Source organism: Pongo abelii, chromosome 19 (genome assembly GCF_028885655.2).
Source record: "Pongo abelii isolate AG06213 chromosome 19, NHGRI_mPonAbe1-v2.0_pri, whole genome shotgun sequence".
Taxonomy (NCBI): Eukaryota; Metazoa; Chordata; class Mammalia; order Primates; family Hominidae; genus Pongo; species Pongo abelii.
Window position 1 is genome coordinate 69,947,389 of NC_072004.2, and position 19,947 is coordinate 69,967,335.

Consider the following 19,947-nt stretch of genomic DNA (forward strand, 5'->3'; position numbering starts at 1 on the left):
GGGGGCGCGCAGAGGCGGGACTCAGACAGGGGCAGGCGAGGCGGAGGGCGAGGGCTGCGGGAGCAAGTACGGAGCGGGGGGTGTGGGGGACGATTGCTGCTGCAGCCGCCCCCCCACTCACCTCCGGTGCGTCTGCCGCCCGGACACTAAGGGAGATGGATGAATGGGTGGGGAGGATCCGGCGCACGTGGCCCCGGGCGGCTCGGCGGTCCGCTGCCGCCCCCACAGCGGACGGGTCGGGGCGGGGGTCGGGCGGTAGAAAAAGGGGCCGCGAGGCGAGCGAGGCACTGGGCGGACCGCGGCGGCAGCATGAGCGGCGCACACCGGAGCCCCGCTGCGGGCGCAGCCCCTGACTCGGCCTCGGGCCAGGCAGCGGTGGCCTCGGCCTACCAGCGCTTCGAGCCGCGCGCCTACCTCCGCAACAACTACGCGCCCCCTCGCGGGGACCTGTGCAACCCGGACGGCGTCGGGCCGTGGAAGCTGCGCTGCTTGGCGCAGACCTTCGCCACCGGTGAGCGGGGGAAACTGAGACACGAGGGACAAGAGGTCGTCGGGAAGTGAAAGCAGGCGCGGGGAGATAGAAAGAAGGAAAGGGAGACAGACCAGGCGCCTGACAGATGGGGACCAAGAAACAGAGGTAGCTGAGAGGTGCAAACAGAAGAGAAAAAGGAGCAACATCCCTTAGGAGAGGGGCAGAAGAGAGAGAGGTGAAGAGAGGGGGCGGAGAGTGCTCAGAATTGAGAGCTAAGGTGGGGGATGCAGGACAGACTGAGGTGGAGATGCAGAGGAGGAAATGGAGGCAGACGCGGCACACGGGCGAGAAACCGCCAGGATTTCCTCGCTGAGCCTGGCTGGTAGGTATAGTTTTCTTTCTTTCCTTCTTTTCTTTATTTTTACTTATTTACTTATTTTTATTTTTTTGTTTTGACACGGAGTTTCGCTCTTGTTGCACAGGCTGGAGTGCAATGGCGCCATCTCAGCTCACTGCAACCTCCACCTCCCCGGTTCAAGCGATTATCTTGCCTCAGCTTCCCTAGTAGCTGGAATTACAGGCATGCGCCCCCATGCCTGGCTAATTTATTTGTATTTTTAGTAGAGACGGGACTTCTCCATGTTGGTCAGGCTGGTCTCGAACTCCCAACCTTAGGTGATCCACCTGCCCCGGCCTCCCAAAGTGCTGGGATTACAGGTGTGAGCCACTGTGCCCGGCCAGTAGGTATTGTTTTCTAGATGTGAAACCTGAGTCTCAGAGCGGTGAAGTTCCCTTCTGAAGGGCAGTCCATGTTGGAGCTGGGTTCAGTCTTAACTCTGGGGCCAATGCTTTTTCCAGATAGAGACACATTTGCAGAGGAGACGGAAGAACTAGAGAGAGGCAGGGAGATGCAGGGGAGGGAGGGGTGAGGAGGCAGGGGCTGCCTGGGCCGGCCTGGCACCAGGACCCTCTTCCTCTGCCCTGCCCAGGTGAAGTGTCCGGACGCACCCTCATCGACATTGGTTCAGGCCCCACCGTGTACCAGCTGCTCAGCGCCTGCAGCCACTTTGAAGACATCACCATGACAGATTTCCTGGAGGTCAACCGCCAGGAGCTGGGGCGCTGGCTGCAGGAGGAGCCGGGGGCCTTCAACTGGAGCATGTACAGCCAGCATGCCTGCCTCATTGAGGGCAAGGGGTAAGGACTGGTGGGTGAGGGTTGGGGAGGAGGCTTCCCATAGAGTGACTGGTGGGGGCAACAGAGGCCTGAGCGTAGAACAGCCTTGAGCCCTGCCTTGTGCCTCCTGCACAGGGAATCCTGGCAGGAGAAGGAGCGCCAGCTGCGAGCCAGGGTGAAACGGGTCCTGCCCATCGACGTGCACCAGCCCCAGCCCCTGGGTGCTGGGAGCTCAGCTCCCCTGCCTGCTGACGCCCTGGTCTCTGCCTTCTGCTTGGAGGCAGTGAGCCCAGATCTTGCCAGCTTCCAGCGGGCCCTGGACCACATCACCACGCTGCTGAGGCCTGGGGGGCACCTCCTCCTCATCGGGGCCCTGGAGGAGTCGTGGTACCTGGCTGGGGAGGCCAGGCTGACGGTGGTGCCAGTGTCTGAGGAGGAGGTGAGGGAGGCCCTGGTGCATAGTGGCTACAAGGTCCGGGACCTCCGCACCTACATCATGCCTGCCCACCTTCAGACAGGTGTAGATGACGTCAAGGGCATCTTCTTCGCCTGGGCTCAGAAGGTTGGTCTGTGAGGGCTGTACCTGGTGCCCTGTGGCCCCCACCCACCTGGATTCCCTGTTCTTTGAAGTAGCACCTAATAAAGAAATAATACCCTGCCACTGCGGTCAGTGCTGTCTGTGGCTCTCCTGGGAAGCAGCAAGGGCCCAGAGATCTGAGTGTCGGGGTAGGGGAGACATTCACCCTAGGCTTTTTTTCCAGAAGCTTCCTTGAGGCTAGCATTCTGTACCACTCATTCTTCCCAAACTAAGGAAGGCCAAGGTCAGGGGGAGCTCACCGGGCACCTGCGGTGCACCAGGCACTTGTGATATGCCATTCTGTCCATCGCATCATTCATTCCTGCATTCAGCAGCAGGTCCTGCTAGTCTGTTTCCAGGTGAAGCTCAGAGAGGTGAAGTCACAAACAGTGCAGCCTGCTTCAGACCAGAACAGGGGAGAGTGGGGATCATGAGGAGATAGAAGGAGAATCTGCAAGGTGGTGGGGAGGTGGGGGTGTTATGACTGAAGCACAATGGCCCAGGGAAGTGAAAGGGAAAGAACTGGCTCCGGCTCCCTATCACAACTGGACTTGAGTTCTGCCCAGCTCTGTCTCTGGGACCTGCCATTCCCCATGCCACGTGCCCAGGCAGAGACCTCACCTCTGTTTACTGCCTCCAGCCAGCTGTGGGACCTGCCCCTGCCGCCATAACTGTCTTCTCCTGCCCTCCAGCCCACCCTATTCACACAAACGAGCTGAACAAGGGCAGGTGAGGCTGGGAATTGATTTATTAAGCACATCCCTTGCCACCCTCCCACCTTAAAACAGTTTTCAGTATCAAAAGAAGCTAGCACAGGGCACCCGAGTCCCTGAGGTTGGAGTCCTAGCATAGCTCCCCTCCCTCAAAGAGGGACAAGGGGTCAGGGGCAGAGCAAAAATCCAGTCTGCTTCAACCACGGAGACTGCCTTTGGGATGGAAAGTTTCTGGAGCTTCCTCCATTCTATTCCTGTGGGGCAGGAACATGCCAGGGCTGCTGGTAAATGGCAGGGGTCACCTTTACCAGGGTGCAGGCATAGTGTGGCCCCTGCCTGTCCTGGGGCCACCCTGGAACAGTGAGACCCTCTGGGGAGGGAAGAAACCAGACCCAGCCATAAACTTTCTCCCCTTCTCCCTCAAATCGCCCCTTCCTCCTCCCCAAAGTCGGGCTATGGCAAAGGGGCTGGCAGCAGGGGAAGGGGGGTTTTGGAGGGGAAGGCCAGCCATGCGAAGGCAAGGAGAAAAGGAGGATGGAGAGAGCCCCAGGCATCCCCATTTTCCTTCCTCTGCCTCCGTGGGGCTGCTTCTGGAGGGCACTGTTGTGTGGGGACCCTGTGAGGTTTGCAGGAGGCTGGCAAAGGGGCACCAGACAGGGAACATGCACACAGGCAGCCTGGCCATGGAGAGGTCCTGGCTGTCCGCCCAGGTGGGGCCTTGGGCAGAGCTGGCGCTCCACAAGTGATTATTGATGGTGACGGGATTCCCTCATCCTGCTCCAACCTCTCAACTGTGGACACATTCACCGGCAGTCACTCATCTCACATGCCTACCAGCACGCCCACACGCACGTTCCCCTAACCCACGCTAACCCACCCACCCCTGCACACACACACTCTGAAACCACACCTCTTCCCCCACAACACCCCTCTCCACACTGCGCACCTAGGCCTGAGCTCACACACACCCAGGCCCATGCTCACGGCCCCGTCACCTATGCACTCAGCCTGGCCCACACTCCCGACACATGGTGCCAGGCTCTCTACCAGACAGCAGCACGGGATCCTTGCCCTGGGCTTGCTGGAGCCCTGGCCCCGAAAGGGAGTGTGGTGAGGCCTCCTGGGAACCTGGCTAGGGCAATGATCAGGGTGAAACCCCTTCCCAATCCCAGCAGCTTGGTCCCTCAAGATCCCATGGGGAGAATCGCCGTGAACCTTGGCTGGCCAAAGAACAAGCATCCAGCACCACCTAGTGGTATTCTGGGGGAGGGTGGGGGGTGGTAACAGAAGGGGACCCCCTGTATCCCTAAGGCCTGTGGTCCCTGGTCTCCCAGGTAGACAGAGGGCTTCGGGACCCAGCCAGGCAGCGGGGGATGTGGGGAGGAGGCTGGTGGGGAGGAAACAGGCAGCTGTCCTCCCGGTAAAGCTAAGAACGCACTCAGTTCCACCCCAGTTCAGCTCCAGGAGGCAGAGGGGCTGCCCATTCTCTAGTCCCAGATGCTGGGAGGCCTTCCCTAGAACAGGCTCCAAGGCTGGTGAGGGCCAGCAGGGGGTGGGCTGGCCACATGATTCTGGGCCCACATCCTTCATGTCCAAGTTCAAGAAGTTGAAAGGAGAAAATGAATCATCTCAAGGGTTGAGGGGAGAAGGGAGGCCAGCAGGGCGGGGGCAGGATCCCCACTGGGGCAGACTCGCTCCCAAGGTCTTCAGTCCAGCTTGAACTTGTCCTCTGATTCCTTCAGCAGGTACAGGCTGTCATCTTCCAGAAAGCTGTGGGCCAAAGGAGTAGCCCATTGAGGCACACAGCTCTGAGAGCTCGCATGGAGACAAGGGTGGGGTGTGTGCAGGCAACGTGGGAGGGGGCAGATGGGCAGACAGAGCCCCCAGTCTCCCCTAAGGAGTGGGCAAGGAAGGGTCCAAAGAAGGTGAGCACCAGGCAGGGGGCAGCACCCACCTGAAAAAGAGGACGTGGACAGGGATGGTGCTGATGTGCCAGATGGCATGGGCATCCAGGACCCAGAAGAGCGGTGGGAAGTCAAGCAGCTCGAGCAGGGACAGCCCCTGCAGCAGCAAGACCACCACCACGCACTTGCGCACGTGAGGCAGCCGCCGCTGGTTCCACAGGCACCAGGCCAGCCACCACACCACGTTGACCAGGCCTGGGTGCCAGTGGAGGCAGGAGAGACTCATTCCTTCGGCTCCTTCTCCCCAAGGCCATCCCCAACTCCATGCTCTCTGACCCCAGGATCATCCTCGGACTCTCCTCCCAGCCTCCTCTCTCTCCCACCTCAAGTTCTTCTCCATTCCTCTACCCCAAGGGTCTCTCTAGAACCTCCTTCTCCAGGAATGGCACCAACCTCCCACTCGCACCCCAAGCTAGCATTTCTGCAGATGGCCCAAGCCCCCCAGGGCCTCACCAATAGCCACGTTGGCCACCAGGTTGTAGCCATAGTCGAAGCGGATGAGGCTCAGGTAGGAGACGTGCACGGTCAGCATTAGCAGCAGGAGAGCCCGGAAGGCACTGACCACAGCTGGGTGCTGCAGCCCCACGGTCCTGCCCCACCGTCCAGGGTTGCTCAGAGGGCGGGTGGCCCATCCCCAGAGCAGCATTCCCTGACGCATCTCCTCCCCCCAACATCAGTGCATGGCCCCTGAAGTCACTACCCCTCTCCCCACCAAACAGGCCACAGCTGGGGCAGCAAGTGCTACAGCTCCTTGTCAGGAGCCAGGGCCCCCAGTCCTACCCCAGAGTCCTCACCCAGGACAGCTAATGTGGTGGTGGGCGGTGGGGGGAAGTAGGTGTTGGGAGACTAGTGAAGAAGGCCCCCAGGGGAGGGCTGGGTGACCCTTTTCTGCCTCCAGGGTTCGATTTTGCCCCTGCAGCCACCCAGGCAGGCTCACCTGACGCAGCACAGGTAGATTGAGTGTAGGATGACGGTGGAGGCACAGAAGTAGTCCATTTTCTGAGGACAGGGAAAGGTGGTGAGGGACCAGCATGAGGCTTCACGGAGAGGACCCGCGGGGATGGGGGCATGGAGGGATGGCAGGGAGGGGCCAGGGTCCTGGGCCTGCCTATCACTGTTTCACTCCGACTGAGCCTTGTGTTCACATCACTGTACAAGTTTTTAAAAATGTGCCCAGGAACAAGGCTTTAGGGATGCTGGTGGAGGGATCCTGCTGAGGCTCCAGGACATGACCACGCTGCACAGAATTCAGAGCACAGTGTGGAGTCTGACAGCCATGGGGTCACGTCCTGTGGCAACCCTTCACTAGCTGGGTGCCCCTAAGCATGTCCACCTCTCGAAGGCTCAGCTGCCTCATCAGGCAAGAAGAGCGAATACTCATCCCCACCTGATGAGGCTCAATGAGGATCAAGGGCACCAATAGGTTTAGGATGCCCACCCCGTACTCCTCCCAGTGCTCCTCAGAGGGACTTGCCATGACCCTCTAGAGCCCCTCTGCCCACTTCTGGGCTCCTCTGGGACCACCCTGTGCAGGAGGGGGAGCTGGAGGAGTGCTCACCTCTGTGAGGTCAGTGTCCCTGGTGTGGAAGACTGTGGACCAGAACCATGCGTTGAGGGACACCTAAGGAGGGAGGGGCTGGTGAGCATGGCATGCTGCCCCCCACCCTGACCTCAAGGCAGGGACCCCCACTTGCTCACATCCATTTCACCTTTGGGAAGAGGCTCTGCGGGACAAGAAATGTGCTTTTCCTGCCCCTGGAGCCCTCTGAACAAACCTATGTCCCTCTACCCCCACCCAGCCAGGATCCCTGGGGTGGACTTCCTGCCACCCCAAACCCCCAAGGCCACAGGGGTCTGCAGCCTCCACAGGTTCCGGCCTGGCCTGGGAACCAGTTCCGGCAGAGCCAAGCTCCCTAGTTACTCAATTGCTAAGACAACAGCCCCCAGGGGCCTTGCCTCCTCCTCCAACCGGCAGGTGTTGACAGCCCCACCCAGGCCCAGGGGAGCCAGTGACCTCAGCCTCTGGGGGCGGGAATGAGGTGGGTGGGGTGGAGGGGCTCGAGCCAGCTTGGGGTGTGTTCCGAGCAGCAGGGGAGGGAGATCAAGCAGATCCCACTGGGGCACAGGCTCCCAGGAGGAGGGTGAACCAAGCCCAGCTTCCTCCTGGCTGGGCCTGCCCAACCCGCCAGACCAGTGGCTGCTCCCGAGCCTGGGAGGAGCAGAGGGCAGGACTGGAGGGGCTGTGGTGGGCCAGGGCGGGCCAGGGCCCAGGGGAATGTTTGAGGCCTTCTTTCTGGAAATTAGCTGCGTGGAGAGAGCACAAAAGTTATCTAGCGAATGAGCCTAAGAGCTTGTGGGCGTTGGTGCTGGCACTTTCTTCAGGGACTGCTGTGTCCACAGCAAAGACCCAAACTGCTGAAAGCAGGGTGGGCTGAAGGGGAAGGGCTGGGAAACCGTGACAACCAAAGGAACAGCAGGCCAGGCCAGGAATGGCCTGGAGGTGGGGAGGGACGCGCTAGGCTGGGACAGGCCTGGCAGACTCGAGGAAAGGCCAGGAACTGCTCAGTTGGCTCCAATGTACCAGGAAAACTGGCCAGGCAGGGGACAGAGGGAGAGGGCAAGAAGCCACGCTCTGTCTGGCACTGTAGCAGGCAGGTCAGACAGTAAGATGCATTCCAAATGCAGGTCTGGGGAGCTCAGGAGAGAATGGGAGGAGAAGGGGTGCAGGCGGGGCAGAACTGCTGCACAGCCAGTCAGGTTCTAGGGGTGCCAAGCTCTGGAAGGCGCAAGGCCGCCTAGTGCACCTGTCTGGCCTGGGCTCTGGGCTGAGCCTTGCTGGTTCTGCTCCTCTTGACCTGGGCAAAGGGCCCTGCCCTTCTCAGCCCAAGCTTCCCCTGGGACAAATCATGGCTCAAGTGAAACTTCAGTTCCTTTCCAGCCTGGCGTTAGGTGGTGTGGTCTAGGGCAGGCTGCTTCCTCCTTTGAGTATGCCCACTCTCTCCCTTCCACCAGACTCAAGGCTCTGCCCTGCTGCAGCCCCCTCCCCAGAGACAGGCATGGAGGCTGCAAAACCAGACTGAAACTGGTGGCTTCTCGGACACTGCTCCCACAGTCTGAAAAGCTTAGGGTCAGCATGGGGAGGGGAGCAGGCTTGGGCTGGAGACGGGGCCCAGGCAATCACATGGACCAGTTCTCCCTGGCAGGCTAGGAACAGGGACATCCTTAGGGAGCAGAGTGGCCCTGGAGCCAATGTGGGAGGGAGAAGGGGAGGGCGGCAGGGACTGGCAGCCATCCAGGCCTCCTTGTCACCCACAGCAGGAAGGGGGAGGTGACAAGAGGACTGCAGGACTGAGCTAAGTGGCTCAGAACACCAAAAGCAGTGGGTGCGTGTGCGGCAAGCGTGTGCGTAGGGCCACAGGATGGGTGGGGCTGCTGGGTCCCCTCTCCAACCGCCTCCCTGGGTGCCTTCCACTTACAGAGACCCACCTGAAGCCTGGCCTCTGCACCCCTGAAAAGCCCCTCCCCCCTGGGGAGCATCCCACCCTGGGGGTGCTCCTCTTCTCACCCTTTCCTCAGATTTGGGAGGTAGTAATATCATTAAGAATGCAAGCCCTACAGCCAGACTGCCAGGGTTCAGTTCCTGGCTCTGCATTTCCTGTGTGTCCTTGGGCAAGTTATTTAGCCTTGCTGTGCCTCAGTTTTCTCATCTGCAAAATGGGAATAATCATAGTTGATAAGGGTTTAATGAGCAACACAAATACAGTGTACAGCACAGAGCCCAGGACAGGCTGAAACATGAGTGTTCTCTCCACTTGCCTGACAAGCACAGAACCCCGTCAGCTTCCCATAGAACTGAGGCCCAAGAGGATGTCTGCCTCCCACTCTCCCTGCAGGCCAAGGATGTTTAGGCAGAGAAGGGGTGGCCTCCTAGCTGCCCAGGCCCACCTCCACAGCTCCAGGCTGGGGGAAGGGTGTCCAGTCTTTACAATGAGACAGAGTCTGCATTCAAGTCCTGCCTCAGCCCCTAAGCAGCTGTGTGACCTTGGACACATAACGCAGTATGTGTGAGCCTCCACTGCCTCACCTACAAAACAGGTTCATAATGATGCTCACTGCACAGGAGGCCATGAGGACGAGGTCTGCGGAATGCCTGGCACCAAGGAACTCCTCTGAATGGCTGCTGGTTTTGCTGCCTGGTCCATAGTAGGTGCCCATCAATGTCAGTTTCCTTCATCAGGTCCAGTAGACTGACTCTCACCACGCCCCTTCACCTGCCCCTCAACTTCCCTTTCCTCAAGGGTCACAAAGTTCGAGGTCAAACTATGGGGCCCCAGGGTCTCTCCATTCCGCAACGGAGACACCTCAGCTATAGGAAGAGCCCGTCCTCCTTCCTCTGGAGCCGTGATCCCATCAATGTGAACCGAACACATCCATTTCTCCTCACTCAGAGTTTGTCATCAAGAGCAAGCACAGGGGAAAGATGGGCTCTGGAAGGAAGGAGAGCTCCAAGATGCCAAGGCACGGCTACTCTTGGACTCCTCGCCATGCTCGAGTGAAGGGGGGCAGGGAGGGGAACTGGCCAGGAGAGCGACAGGCTGCCCTGCAGGCACCCAGAGCTTTGCGTAAACACTGAGGAGAGGGGGTGGCCAGGGGCAGGGTGCCAGTGGGGGTGGAATAGGAGACTGGGTGGAGGGAGAGCAAGAGGCTGTTTCAGTCTGTTGGAAATAAGAAAATCGAGACAAAAATATCACAGCCGTGAAACTGGTTGGATGCCAAGTGAGCCAGATCTGTCAGGAATTCGACCCGGCGCTAAGCCCCAGTGCTCGGGGCTGTCATTGACACCATGACGGTGGGGACAAGTGGGGCTTAAAATAGCTCAGTGTCTCAGAAGTGGGGGAGGCAGAATGTTAAATATGATGCCTGCTGCCATCCTGGGCTCCTCTGGAGGCCACAGTGTCTCACCCCCTGCCTCAGGCAGGGCAGGCCAGCCCCAGCTCACTCCTGAGAGAAGGGAGACAGAGGTGGATGAAGATGGGAGAAGGAGGGCTTTTTCCACCATCCCAGAGGATCCCTTGATTTCTCGCCATTGCCTGTTCCACTAGCTCTTGTCTGACCATGGGAAGTCCTTCCTGAAGTCTAACCACCATTCTACTACAGCCGCAACCTACCTCTTCTTGTAGTTTGCTTAACAGAGGAAGAGAAGAATTGGTCTCCACCTACATAAAGCACTCTACAGAGACGGTTTGGGCTTCTCACCACTTCACCCTCCTCTCTACACCTGAGGACCTTTCTTGACTGGATGAAGGCCTGGCGAATTGGTTTGGCCTTCTGGCTTTGGCACACAGCAGGGGCCCCTATTCCGTGAAGTCAAAGAGACATGGTATGCGGAGCTTTGGTAGGCTCCCCACCCGCCGCCTGGCTGCCCCCCAGCCCAAGCCCAGGCCTAAATGGCAAGGCAAGGGCTGCCTTCTTGTGCCAACGTTATCATGAGGAGGGCGGGGTCTCCTCATTTCCCAGAGACAAAGCTGAGGTACCCTTCCCCGAAGACTTAGCCCGGAGCAGGTGAAGGACCTTGCCTTCCTATCCTCACTCCAACAGAAATCAGGAGCCTCAGTGCCCCAGAAGGCCCAGGTCAAAGTCCACTGCCGCACCCTCCATACAGCTCAGGATCTCTCCCTCCTGCAGAAACTCACAGGGCAACTGGGAAGCTCAAGAGCAACTGGGAAAGCCAAACTAGGCCATCCACAGGAGTGTGGGTTCTGAGGCTTTGTTTCTTGAAGGCCTAGTGAGAGCATGAGGGGGTCCCATGTCCCAGAACCCCACATCCCATAAGACACACAGGGCCCAACTATCTGCCTTCTACCGCCCCAACATCTAACATCTCCTGCTTTTTCTGTTTTTGTTTTTGTTTTTGTTTTTTTGAGATGGAGTCTCGCCCAGTCACCCAGGCTGGAGTGCAGTGGCGCCACCTTGGCTCACTGCAACCTCTGCCTCCCAGGTTCAAGCAATTCTTGTCTCAGCCTCCTGAGTAGCTGGGATTACAGGCACCCATCACCACGCCTGACTAATTTTGGTATTCTTAGTAGAGACGGGGTTTCACCATGTTGGTATTCTTAGTAGAGACGGGGTTTCACCATGTTGGCCAGGCTGGTCTTAACTCCTGACCTCAGATGATCCACCTGCCTCGGCCTCCCAAAGTGCTGGGATTACAGACGTGAGCCACCATGCCCGGCCATCTGCTGCTTTTTCTCTAGGGTCCTTAGTCACACTGGACTGCAGGCTACCTGGGGAAGTGTGACCCCCCTCTCCAAGAAGGAAGCTGAGTTGCAGATACCATTGAGGTGAAAGATCAGAGAATCAGGGATGACAAGACCAGAGCTGTGAAGTGACCCCTGGCCTCTGGCACATGTTATGAAGACAAGGGGTGGGACCCTCTGAGGTCCCCTCAGGCCTGTGGCCTATCTAAGGAGGCTCTAAGCTTCTTCAGAGTTCAGGCCGGGCTGTCCCATGCTCTCTAGTAGAGGTGGGGACAAGGGGGTGGTACACGCTGTGGGCCCAGACAAGCAGTGTCCGTGGAAGAACCCCAAAGGAAAGCAGACAGGTGTAACGTCCTCAGCTTCCCTGCCCTTCCTGCTTTCTTAGCCAGGACTAAATTTGCTTCACTCCAAGAGGCCTACACAGGAAGTGGTGGCTTTATCTCACCCAGCCTGTGACAGTGTGTGCCGATGCCAGGCCCTGCCTACATCAGAGCCCCTAGCCCTCAGCCTGGCACTCAGGGGCCTCTCTGCTCCATCTACTCTTCTTCTACTCCCAGTCATACAGCTACAATGGGGCCAAGGTTTCCTGGAATGCTCGAATTCAATCCCCTGTCCCCACACATGTATGTGTCCAAGCCTTGCCCCACACATGCATGTGTCTAAGTCCCAGATGAAACCTCTCCTCCTCCCTGGGCTTTCCTGCTTCCCTGGCCTGGCAGACTTCCCCAGTTAGAGGATGCGGTCTCCCCACCTCACGACTCCCAGGGCTCTTTACCGGAGCACCCCTTGACTCTGCCTGCCGTCTGCTGCCCAGGCTGCCCAGACCTGCACCTCCCACTATGCTTAGCTCCCTGGGGCAGGGGGTTCAGCCCCCACAAGTGCTAAACCCTGTCTCCACCCCCAGCAAATGCTCAATGGACACTCATCAGAGGACATGGAGTGGCCTAGAAGAAGGGCTAAGTTCTCAGGCCCTGGAGCCAGACAGCCCTGGACACCAACCCTGTCTTTATTCCTTGCTAACTTGTTAGCTGTTCATTTTGGGCAAGTTTTTTTCCCCTCTGAATCTAACTCAGAGCTCATAAGGGTACTATGAGGATGAAATAAGGAAATGTATGTAAAGTGCTTCAGACAAGCCTGTCACATGGCTCGTGTTCCTTAATTTATCACAACTATTATTAATAGTTGTTGAATAGGAAGTATTAAGGAGGGTCAATATTTCCCAGAGGTTTAACAGCCTCCTTCCCCGACCTCCTTCCCACACCCACCTCTCAAGTCTAAGGCTCGGCCTGGACTTCGCAGCACACCCCATCTATCAGCTTTCCTCAGGTCCTAGAGACCTCTGTATTTCCAGATTCCGGGGTCTCCTTCAGTTCTCATGTGTAAAATTCAGGACAGCAGAAGCCTCTCTCCTTCCTGTGCTCATCCCGGGAGGCACAATCCAAGCACACTATCTCCCAGTTCTCCACCTGCCCCTCTGGCTACTCCTTCTGCCTCTGTGTGTGGCTCATCTTCCTCTAGGCAGCCATTACGTTTTGGGGTTCCCAGGGCTTTGCCCTAGATCCCTTCTCTTTTCACTAGGCTCTCCTGGGGTGATCTCATCCACACCCACAGCTTCTATCACTGTCTTTTTTTTTTTTAAAGACAGGTCACCCTTTGTCACCTGGGCTAGAGCAACAAGAGTACAGTGACAGGATCACAGCTCACTGCAGCCTCGACCTCCTGGGCTCAAGTGATCCTCCCATCTCAGCCTCCTACTAGCTGGGACTACGGGCATGTGCCACCAGGCCTGGCTTATCTTTTTTATATTTTTGGTAGAGACGGGGTTTCGCCATGTTGCCCAGGGTGGTCTGGAACTTGTGAGCTCAAGCAATCCGCCCACTTCAGCTTTCCAAAGTGGTGGAACCACAGGTGTGAGCCACTGCGCCCGGCCTCCATCACTGTCTTATAAGCAGAAACACAAGGGGTCATCCCTTACTGCTCCTTCCTCATCTAATCCACTCTTGAAGTTTATCAGCATAGCCAAGATGTTGAAAGTGTGGACTCTGGAGCCAGATGCCTGAATTCAAACACTGGCTTGGTGACCTGTGGCTGGACTTAACCTTTTCAGTCCTTGGTTTCCTCATCCATAAACTGGGGATGAGAATAATAATACCTATAAGCAGTGTTAAACAAAAATTATGGGAGGCCCTTGTTCTGGATTTAGCCCCCGCACTAGACCCAAGAGACCAGACCAAAATGAAGTCACTCATGCTAAATGCCACATAATCAAACTGAAACTTTTTTTTTTTTTTGAGATGGAGTTTCACTGTTGTTGCCCAGGCTGGAGTGCAATGGCGTGATCTTGGCTCACCGCAACCTCCGCCTTCCGGGTTCAAGTGATTTTCCTGCCTCAGCCTCCCAAGTATCTGGTACTACAGGCATCCAACACCAAGCCCAGCTAATTTTGTATTTTCAGTAGGATGGGGTTTCTTCATGTTGGTCAGGCTGGTCTCGAACTCCCGACCTCAGGTGATCCACCCACCTCGGCCTCCCAAAGTGCTGGGATTACATGCGTGAGCCACCGCACTTGACCTGCAAACTGAAACTTTAAGGGAACTGATAGGTCCCAAAACAGACCACTTTTTCCTGAAAACAGGAGAGTCCAGTCTACCCAAGTAAGGAAGTCTCCTCTGCTTTAACCCTTATAAGAAAAACTTGATGTTGGCTGGGTGCGGTGGCTCACGCCTCTAATCCCAGCACTTTGGGAGGCCGAGGCAGGCGGATCACGAGGTCAGGAGATTGAGACCATCCTGGCTAACATGGTGAAACCCCGTCTTTACCAAAAATACAAAAAAAAAAAAAAAATTAGCCAGGGGTGGTGGCGGGCGCCTGTAGTCCCAGCTACTTGGGAGGCTGAGGCAGGAGAACGGCATGAACCCGGGAGGCAGAGCTTGCAGTGAGCCGAGATAGCGCCACTGCACTCCAGCCTGGGTGACAGAGCGAGACTCTGTCTCAAAAAAAAAAAAAAAAACAAAAAAAAATCTGATGTTACCCAATCAGGTTTCTTTCTATTGTTCTGTTTCCTGGTTCCCACCTTACAAAACCCACTGTTCTGCTATTGTTCAATGGAAACTTGCATTCTATTTTGTAGAATGGAGGCTGCCCCAATTCGTGAATCACAAATTAAAGCCAATTGGCTCTATAAGTAAGTTTGCTGTAATTTGTCTTTTGCCACTTGTTATGGATGAACAAGCTTAATACTTATAAAATGCTTAGAGTGATGCCTGGCATACAGTATGAGCTATGTATGTATTTGTTAAGGAAATAAATTTTTAAAAAGTTTTAATGTTACCTCCAAAACACAGCTCAAGTGTACTTCTCTTCAATGCCCAAGACCCATGCCACCTCTCTAGTCTAGCTACTGGGCCCTGTGCTAAAACTACCAACTGGTCTACTGCATCCACTCCCGCCCCCTCCAATCTGTTCTCTACACAGTAGCCAGAATGAGCTTTCCAAAGGGCAAATCTATTCATGAAACCACTTTTCTCCTCAATCCTCATTTAAAATCCCTCCGTAGGCCGAGCACGGTGGCTCACGACTGTAATCCCAGCACTTTGGGAGGGTGAGGCGGGCGGATCACGAGGTCAGGAGTTCAAGATCAGCCTGGCCAACATCGTGAAACCCCATCTCTACTAAAAATACAAAAATTAGCCAGGCATGGTGGCACACGCCTGTAGTCCCAGCTGCTCGGGAGGCTGAGGCAGGAGAATCGCTTGAACTGGGAGGCAGAGGTTGCAGCGAGCCAAGATAGCGACTGCACTCCAGCTGGGGCAACAGAGTGAGACTTTGTCTCAAATAAAATAAAATAAAATAAAATAAAATAAAATCCCTCCATACTTCCTGATGCTTTGAGAGTCAAGATCTCCAATGTGAGGCTCTCCATGGCTGGCCCCATCCACCACCCATCAGTCCGCCCAGCTCACACCCACTCTCTGATTTCCTGCATGTCAGGCTGCCTGGAACGACCCTCACTCTCTCCCACCTGGGCACTTTCTGAGACTTCTCTTTAGAAGCCTTCCCTTACTCTTCTCAAATTTACCTAGTTAACATTCATGCATCCTTCCCACCTTACCTTTAATGCCCCTTCCCCAGGGAAGCCTTCCCTGACGGCCCCATGCTGGTCTCGGTCTGCCTTTACACACACCCCTGAAGCACCTCTCCCCAACTGCACTTTTTCATAGTTGTACTCTTACATTCAATTGTATGATTAGCACCAGAGGGCAGACTTCTGGATCTCCAGTAAAGTGCCTGGCATATAGTAGGTGCTCAACACCTGAGTGAATGGCTTCTGTGAGAGCAGGAAGGTGAGTGAGTGGAAATTTTTTCCTTAAGGCTTACAGGGGTAGCTCTGACCTAGAGACATCGATTGCAACCTTTTATTCTCACACCCTTCCCAAGGCTATCACGGTTCATATCTGCACCCCAGTCTGTGCTTATCACACTATACCAGACCCTGAATACAGCTCTTCAGACCAGCCATACTGTGAAGCTGACAGCCCTTTCTGCACCTGCAGATGTAACCATACCTGGGCTTCTCCAGGGATGGTCTAAGCCTAGGCTGAGCTCGCCAGGTGCAGTGACTCACAACTGTAATCCCTGCACTTTGGGAGGCCGAGGTGGGTGGATCACCTGAGGTCGGGAGTTCGAGACCAGCCTGACCAACATGGAGAAACCCCGTCTCTACTAAAAATACAAAATTAGCCAGGTGTGGTGGCATGCGCCTGTAATCCCAGCTACTTGGGAGGCTGAGGCAGGAGAATCACTTGAACCCAGGAGGTGGAGGTTGCAGTGAGCTAAGATTGCGCCATTTGCATTCCAACTTGGGTGACACAGCGAGACTCTGTCTCAAAAAAAAAAAAAAAAAAAGACTAGACTGAGCTCTAGACAGAGACTATGGCTGTGACTCCCCACCAGGCCTGGGCTGGAATTGAGATTGCTCCAAGTCCTCCAGAAGGGCCCTTGGAAAGATCTGTGGTCCCAGCATCCTCTCTAGCCCCCCATCGCCCTTCTGTGTTTGTAAACTGTCCTACTGGGTCTTTTAGTGGCTTCTTTCTTTGGGACAAGAAAAATGCCCTTCTTTCCTCTCTCCTTCCCAAACAGCCTCACCTAGGCCTCTGCTGGAAAGGTAAGGCCCAATTCAGCACCCTCCCTGTTTTCTCCCCAGGCTTTACCACCCTGCAGCTGCAAATTTAGCCCTGGAAAACAGAGGGGAAGCTGGTAAGTAGAAGCCCTGTTGGGTGTTAATAGGGATCTAGAGCTCCTCCTTCCTAGATAAGGGGAGACAGCAGGAGTCCTGCTAGGTTACCTACCCAGGCGAAGGCCACACAGGTGTGGTACATGGGGGAGGAGGCTGGCACGAAGGTGCGGTAGCGGCAGAGCATCACCAGGCTGGCCAGGCCATTGAGAAAAGAGGCCATGGCAGATGCTGGCTCTTGAAAGAACAGGAACCGGGAAAAGGGCCACTGAAAAAGGAGCAGATGAAAGAGGTTTGAGGGGCAGGCAACCCTCAACTGGCCCAGTCCACCTATTCTTGACATGCTGCAGCAACAGGTCCTCAGCTGGGTCCTCAGCTCTGGAGTTTGGCCAAAGCCTCAGGTTCAGTACCTCTTCAGACTAATGAGCCACCCTCCAGTGCCTGGTTAAGAGTTATACCCCCATCCCGGCCAGCAGGCACAGCACTGTAAGCCCTGATCTCTGGGAAGACCAGATGGGTCAGGGTAGATGACTCAGTATGGCCTGGTGGAAACAGCACAGAGTTGCCATCCAGAAGACACAGGTCCCAACCCCTCCTCTACCACTGACCATGGTCCTCTGAGCCTCAGCTTACTCTGTGAAAAACTGGGGTGAATACTTCCTGCCAACCTCAACTGGCCAGAATGAGATAATACTGGATTGAAAGGTACCAGCAGGCCAGGTGCGGTGGCTCACGCCTGTAATCTCAGCACTTTGGGAAGCTGAGGCGGGAGGATCACAAGGTCAGGAGATTGAGACCATCCTGGCTAACACAGTGAAATCTCGTCTCTACTAAAAATACAAAAAATTAGCTGGGTGTGGTGGCACGCACCTGTAGTCCCAGCTACTCGGGAGGCTCAGGCATGAGAATTGCTTGAACCTGGGAGGTAGAGGTTGCAGTGAGCCAAGATCGTGCCACTGCACTCCAGCCTGGGCGACAGAGGGAGACTCCGTCTCAAGAAAAAAAAGAAAGGTACCAGCAAATTGTGCTCGCTAGACAAGCTGAAGCGTATTACTATGAATCCAGACCCCTACTGGAGAAGCAACAGGAAACAAGCCACAGTAGGTAAGGGAATTTGTCCCTGCAGTAAGGGGGGCATCTCAACCACTCTAAGAGGCCCAGCACCACTCTCTGGGGAGACTCCAAAGCCTTCCAGATATTGCTACTCCAAATCCAGAGGCAGGACACATGGATCCTATCCAATTCTATGGAAACCAGCAGATTTTGGGGAGAACAGGTAGCTGCCCCAAACACACACCCATCACCCCATGCCTCAGATTGCTTGGACAATGTGGTTCAACCAGGGGGTATATTACTCCTACCACGCTACTACCATATGCCTACCCTGACCCTCCAACTCACCTTGCCATGAAACTGAGGCACTTTGTGACCTTCCTGGAGGTAGAGCCCAACGGTGACCCACATACACTCATACTTACAGTCGTCCCGACAGGTCCAGCCTGAAACAGACAAATGTGGCCTGGTGAACTCCCCAGCACAGAGAGGAAAGAGAGAGTATGAATGGGGTCCAAGCTCAAATGCAGGCCAAGAGGGGCTGTAAGTTGGAGAGAACCAGGAGAAATCTCAAAATTCTAGCTTCCCATTTGAATGAATGAGAGATGGTGAGATGTACACATAGGGGAAGGTGTATGTACGTATGTATGCATATTTTAGTGAGCAATTAGAGATATTTGTCTTTTTTTTTTTTTTTTGAGACAAAGTTTTGCTTTTGTTGCCCAGGCTGGAGTGCAATGGTGCGATCTCGGTTCACTGCAACCTCCGCCTCCTGGGTTCAAGCGATTCTCCTGCCTCAGCCTCCCGAGTAGCTGGGATTACAGGCATGCACCACCACACCCAACTAATTTTGTATTTTTAGTAGAGATGGGGTTTCTCCATGTTGGTCAGGCTGGTCTTGAACTCCCAACCTCAGGTTATCTGCCTGCCTCTGCCTCCCAAAGTGCTGGGATTACAGGCACGAGCCACCGCACCCGACATTTTTTTTTTTTTTTTGAGACAGGGTCTCGCTCTTTCATCCAGGCTGGAGTGCAGTGGGGAGATCATGGCTCACCACAGCCTTGACTTCCTGGGCTCAAACGATCCTCCCACCTCAGCCTCCCAAGTAGCTGAGACCACAATGTCTGGCAAATTCTTTTATTTTTTGTAGAGAAGGCATCTTGTCATGTTGCCTAGGCTAGTCTTGAACTCCAGGGCTCAGATGATCTTTCTACCTTGGCAGACATTTCCTCTCCTTTTGCTCAAGTCCATCAAGATGTTGGCATCTGATGAACTCATCTATGGAAACCTGGGTTTATGTTTGTCCTTCCTGAATATAGGATTTGCTCTTACTCTCCTGGAAGGAGTTCTTGTTATCTTACCCCCTTCCTATGAAAATGAAGCCCAAATTCTTCAACCTGACTTTTGAGGCTCCAAATTGCCTTTCCAACCGTATTGGTCACTACTCCTGTTCATGTACCCTGCTCCCTGAGTAAATAAAGCTCCTGGATGTGCCCACATCTGCCCAGGGCATCCATTCTCTCTGTTCCCTCTGTCTGGAATGCAAAGTGGTATAATAGTAAAGAGGACAAGCTTGTGGTCAAACAGGCCAGAACTGGAAACTCCACTTTACTACATACTGGCTGTGTGACCTTGGGCAGGGCATTTAATCTCTCTAATCCCCATCTGTAAAACTGGGATTAGAGAAACTATCTCAAAGGGTGTGATAAAAAATACCTGACATATTGTGACACCTGTCACACAGTGAGTGCTCAATACGTTGGTTCTTTGCCCACTATGGTCCAAATTGAATGTACCAGTGCAAAGTCCCTCCTTCACACAAAACGTTCCAAGATGATCCCTGCCCCGACGTCTTCAAAGCCAGAATTGACACCTTCCTATCCCAAATGCTTCCTAATCAAAGAGTCTTTCAGGGGCTCAAATCATTCTCTGCCTTGCACTTGAAAAGGCTCATGTCCCCGTGGGGACTGTGAGTCCCAATGGGCGGGACCCTGGTCTGATTTCTGTGCCATTCCTAGACATTGTAGCCCGAATGTATTCAATAAATACCCTTTTGACTGAATAAATAAGTAAATGAAAGCTTCTGGGAAAGTAAGAGAGGCTGGTAAGGCTCTCATCACCTTAGGGGCTTCACTCACTTACATTCATAAGAGACCTCGTGGGGAACTAAGGTTCAGGGATTGCAGAGGCGTATTGGGGGCGCAGGGGGCGGGAGCAAGACAAATGGGCGGGGCTTACCGTGGGGGTGGGGCTTACCTGCTAGACTCATGTAGATTGGCTGGCGGGAGCGGAAGTGATTCAGAGCGCCCCCAGAGCAGTTCTGCTCTTCGCACTGCAGTACGCAGTCGCGGTACACTGGCTCACGGTCGCCCTGGGAGCCGCTCGCCAGCGCCGCGGCCCCAGCTAGCAGGACCAACCGGGCCGCCCGGCCGGCCATCCTTTCTCCCTGGCTCGCCGCCGGGGGAGGAGCTTAGGAGTGTGAAGCTTCCACTTCCGGAGTAA

General features: G+C 55.3%; 3 protein-coding genes across 8 annotated transcripts; 1 reads left to right on the forward strand and 2 right to left on the reverse strand.

The window, feature by feature from the left end:
• PNMT (phenylethanolamine N-methyltransferase) lies at positions 1-2,324 on the forward strand. Of its 2 annotated transcripts, XM_054546642.2 has the most exons (4): positions 1-511; positions 1,462-1,669; positions 1,784-2,087; positions 2,163-2,324. In XM_054546642.2, the coding sequence occupies exons 1-4, from the start codon at positions 160-162 to the stop codon at positions 2,220-2,222; spliced, it is 924 nt and encodes a 307-aa protein (XP_054402617.2). In that variant the 5' UTR covers positions 1-159; the 3' UTR covers positions 2,223-2,324. The 2 variants fall into 2 exon arrangements, with proteins under 2 accessions (XP_054402617.2, XP_002827691.3); XM_002827645.4 differs by having other exon boundaries at positions 2-511; positions 1,784-2,324.
• A 631-nt stretch (positions 2,325-2,955) lies between these two features.
• On the reverse strand, positions 2,956-4,528 carry LOC129054971 (uncharacterized). The gene has a single exon (XM_054546645.1). The coding sequence runs from the start codon at positions 4,526-4,528 to the stop codon at positions 3,797-3,799; it is 732 nt and encodes a 243-aa protein (XP_054402620.1). The 3' UTR covers positions 2,956-3,796.
• Positions 2,956-19,941, reverse strand: PGAP3 (post-GPI attachment to proteins phospholipase 3). 5 transcript variants are annotated; one of them, XM_002827646.6, is made up of 8 exons: positions 19,702-19,941; positions 17,794-17,891; positions 16,508-16,660; positions 6,461-6,523; positions 5,840-5,901; positions 5,356-5,492; positions 4,893-5,097; positions 2,956-4,708 (listed from the first exon to the last, which is right to left on the reverse strand). In XM_002827646.6, exons 1-8 carry the CDS (start codon positions 19,880-19,882, stop codon positions 4,645-4,647), a joined length of 963 nt encoding a protein of 320 aa, XP_002827692.1. In that variant the 5' UTR covers positions 19,883-19,941; the 3' UTR covers positions 2,956-4,644. The 5 variants fall into 5 exon arrangements, 4 of the variants coding, with proteins under 4 accessions (XP_002827692.1, XP_009250140.1, XP_009250142.3 ...); XM_009251865.4 differs by lacking the exons at positions 4,893-5,097; positions 5,356-5,492; XR_008519650.1 differs by lacking the exons at positions 2,956-4,708; positions 4,893-5,097; positions 5,356-5,492; positions 5,840-5,901 and adding an exon at positions 8,468-8,609 and having other exon boundaries at positions 19,702-19,936.
• Positions 19,942-19,947: the final 6 nt, after the last annotated feature.